This window comes from Cyprinodon variegatus, unplaced genomic scaffold, assembly GCF_000732505.1.
Source record: "Cyprinodon variegatus isolate N-32 unplaced genomic scaffold, C_variegatus-1.0 Scaffold2429, whole genome shotgun sequence".
In the NCBI taxonomy this organism is placed as follows: Eukaryota; Metazoa; Chordata; class Actinopteri; order Cyprinodontiformes; family Cyprinodontidae; genus Cyprinodon; species Cyprinodon variegatus.
The window spans coordinates 683-3,170 of record NW_015152882.1 but is presented as its reverse complement, the minus strand read 5'-3'; the positions used below and the strand labels follow the sequence as shown (position 1 = coordinate 3,170).

Genomic DNA, 2,488 nt, shown 5'->3' with positions numbered 1-2,488 from the left:
GGGTTAGCATACATACGGGTTAGCATGCATGGGTTAGCATACATACGGGTTAGCATGCATAGGTTAGCATGCATGGGTTAGCATTCATGGGTTAGCATACATATGGGTTAGCATACATACGGGTTAGCATGCATGGGTTAGCATACATACGGGTTAGCATGCATGTGTTAGCATGCATGGGTTAGTATATATACGGGTAAGTATACATACAGGTTAGCATGCATGGGTTAGCATTCATGGGTTAGCATACATAGGGGTTAGCATACATACGGGTTAGCATGCATGGGTTAGTATATATACGGGTAAGTATACATACAGGTTAGCATGCATGGGTTAGCATTCATACATGTTAGCATGCATGGGTTAGTATACATACGGGTAAGCATAAATACAGGTTAGCATACATACGGGTTAGCATGCATGGGTTAGCATTCATGGGTTAGCATACGTACGGGTAAGCATACATACGGGTTAGCATACATACGGGTTAGCATGCATGTGTTAGCATGCATGGGTTAGCATTCATGGGTTAGCATACATATGGGTAAGCATACATATGGGTTAGCATGCATACGGGTTAGCATGCATGGGTTAGCATACATACGGGTGAGGATGAATGAGTTAGCATACATACATGTTAGCATGCATGAGTCAGCCTTCATGGGTTAGCATAAATATGGGTGAGGATACATGTGTTGACATACATACAGGTAAGCATGCATACAGGTTTGCATGCATACAGATTAGCAGACATATGGGTTAGCATGCATGGGTTAACATGCATGGGTTAGCATTCATACGGAGGAGGATGTGTGGGTTAGCATGCATGGGTTAGCATACATACGGGTGAGGATGCATAGCATAGCATACATACAGGTTAGCATACCTAGAGATGAGTACATATAGAGATGAGCTTACAGAGAGATGAGCAGCAGAAGGTTCTGGTTCTGGGCTGGTTCTGCTCTGCGTAAAGCCTGGTTCCAGTTATAACAGATTCAATTTCCCCCCAGCCTGTGGAGGCTTCATAGTGGTCAGGGATGAAGACCCTCCAGGATACATCACCTCACCCAACTACCCAGAGAACTACCCTCAAAACGTGGACTGCATCTGGGTCATAACCGTCCCCAACGGAGAAGCTGTCCAGGTGGACTTTGAGGACTTCTACATCGAGCCCACCTCCAGGTACCGCTGCTCAGGTTCTGGATCCCTTTCACTTCCTGCTTCCTCCTCTGAATAACCGTCATTATTTCAGTGGCATCAGAAGATGTTTGATTTCAGCCAAAGTCACCAGGTTTCTTGTTCAGAACTGGTTCCTGGTTCAGAACAAGTTCCTGGGTCGGAACTGGTTCCTGGTTCAGAACTGGTTCCTGGTTCAGAACAGGTTCCTGGTCGGAACTGGTTCCTGGTTCTGAACTGGTTCCTGGTTCAGAACAGGTTCCTGGTTCGGAACTGGTTCCTGGTTCTGAACTGGTTCCTGTTTGAGAACAGGTTCCTGGTTAAGAACAGGTTCCTGGTTGACTGATGGTTCTGATGTAAGGTAAGGGTTCTGTTTATGTTGATGATGTTTGGTTCTGTGTTCATCATCAGCTGCTCCTACGACTACCTGGAGCTCAGAGACGGTTCGTCTTTGAACTCGGACCCGATCTCCCGGCTGTGTGGCAGCACCAGACCCTCCACCCAACATTCCAAGGGTTCCTCCATGCTGCTGCGCTTCCGTACCGACACCAGCGTCACGCACAAAGGCTTCAAGGCCCGCTACTCCATAGGTGGGACCATGACGTAGAAATGTCTTTGTTAGAGCAGCCATCAGTAGAGAGAAAAACCAGGAGAGAAACAGACTGACTGAGGCAGACAGGAGACGTCCCCTGTCCATTACCACTATCCATGTCCTTTGTCCTCTGTTCATGTCATCTGTCCTTTGTTCATGTCCTCTATCTTCTGTCCTCCATCCATGTCCATTGTCATCTGTCCTCTCTTCTCCCACCCCTGTCCATGTTCTCTATCCATGTCTTCTGTACTCTGTCCATGTCCTATGTCTTCTATCCTATCTCCTTGTCCAGTGTCCTCTGTCCTCTCTTCTCCCGCCCCTGTCCATGTTCTCTATCCATGTCTTCTCTCCCCTCTCCATGTCCTCTTTCTTCTGTCCTCTTTCCTTGTCCATTGTCCTCTGTCCTCACTTCTCTCTCCCCTGTCCATGTCCTCTATCCTCACTCCTCTGTCCATGTCCTCTATCTACATCACCTGTCTTTTGTCCATGCGGTCTGTCCATGTCTTCTGTCCCCTGTACTCGGTCAATGTCCTCTGTCCCTTTCCTCTTTCAATGTCCTCTATCTTCTGTCCCTGTCCTCTGTCCATGACCTCTATCTTCTGTCCTCTATCTTCTTTCTGCTATATTCTATCCCAGTCCTCTGTCCTCTATCCCTGTCCTCCATCCCTGTCCTCTATCTTCTTTCTGCTATCTTCTATCCCTGTCCTCTGTCCTCTATCC

General features: G+C 47.5%; 1 protein-coding gene across 1 annotated transcript in view; it reads left to right on the top strand.

Annotated features, from left to right (window-relative positions):
- Positions 1 to 2,488, top strand: part of LOC107080866 (cubilin-like) — a gene marked incomplete at its 3' end in the record, with an annotated part of 17,657 nt that overhangs the window by 14,526 nt on the left and 643 nt on the right. The window contains exons 14-15 of the mRNA XM_015369070.1: positions 1,011 to 1,182; positions 1,588 to 1,766. Of these exons, the coding sequence (XP_015224556.1) occupies positions 1,011 to 1,182; positions 1,588 to 1,766 (351 nt within the window). The remainder of the gene's footprint in view (positions 1 to 1,010; positions 1,183 to 1,587; positions 1,767 to 2,488) is intronic.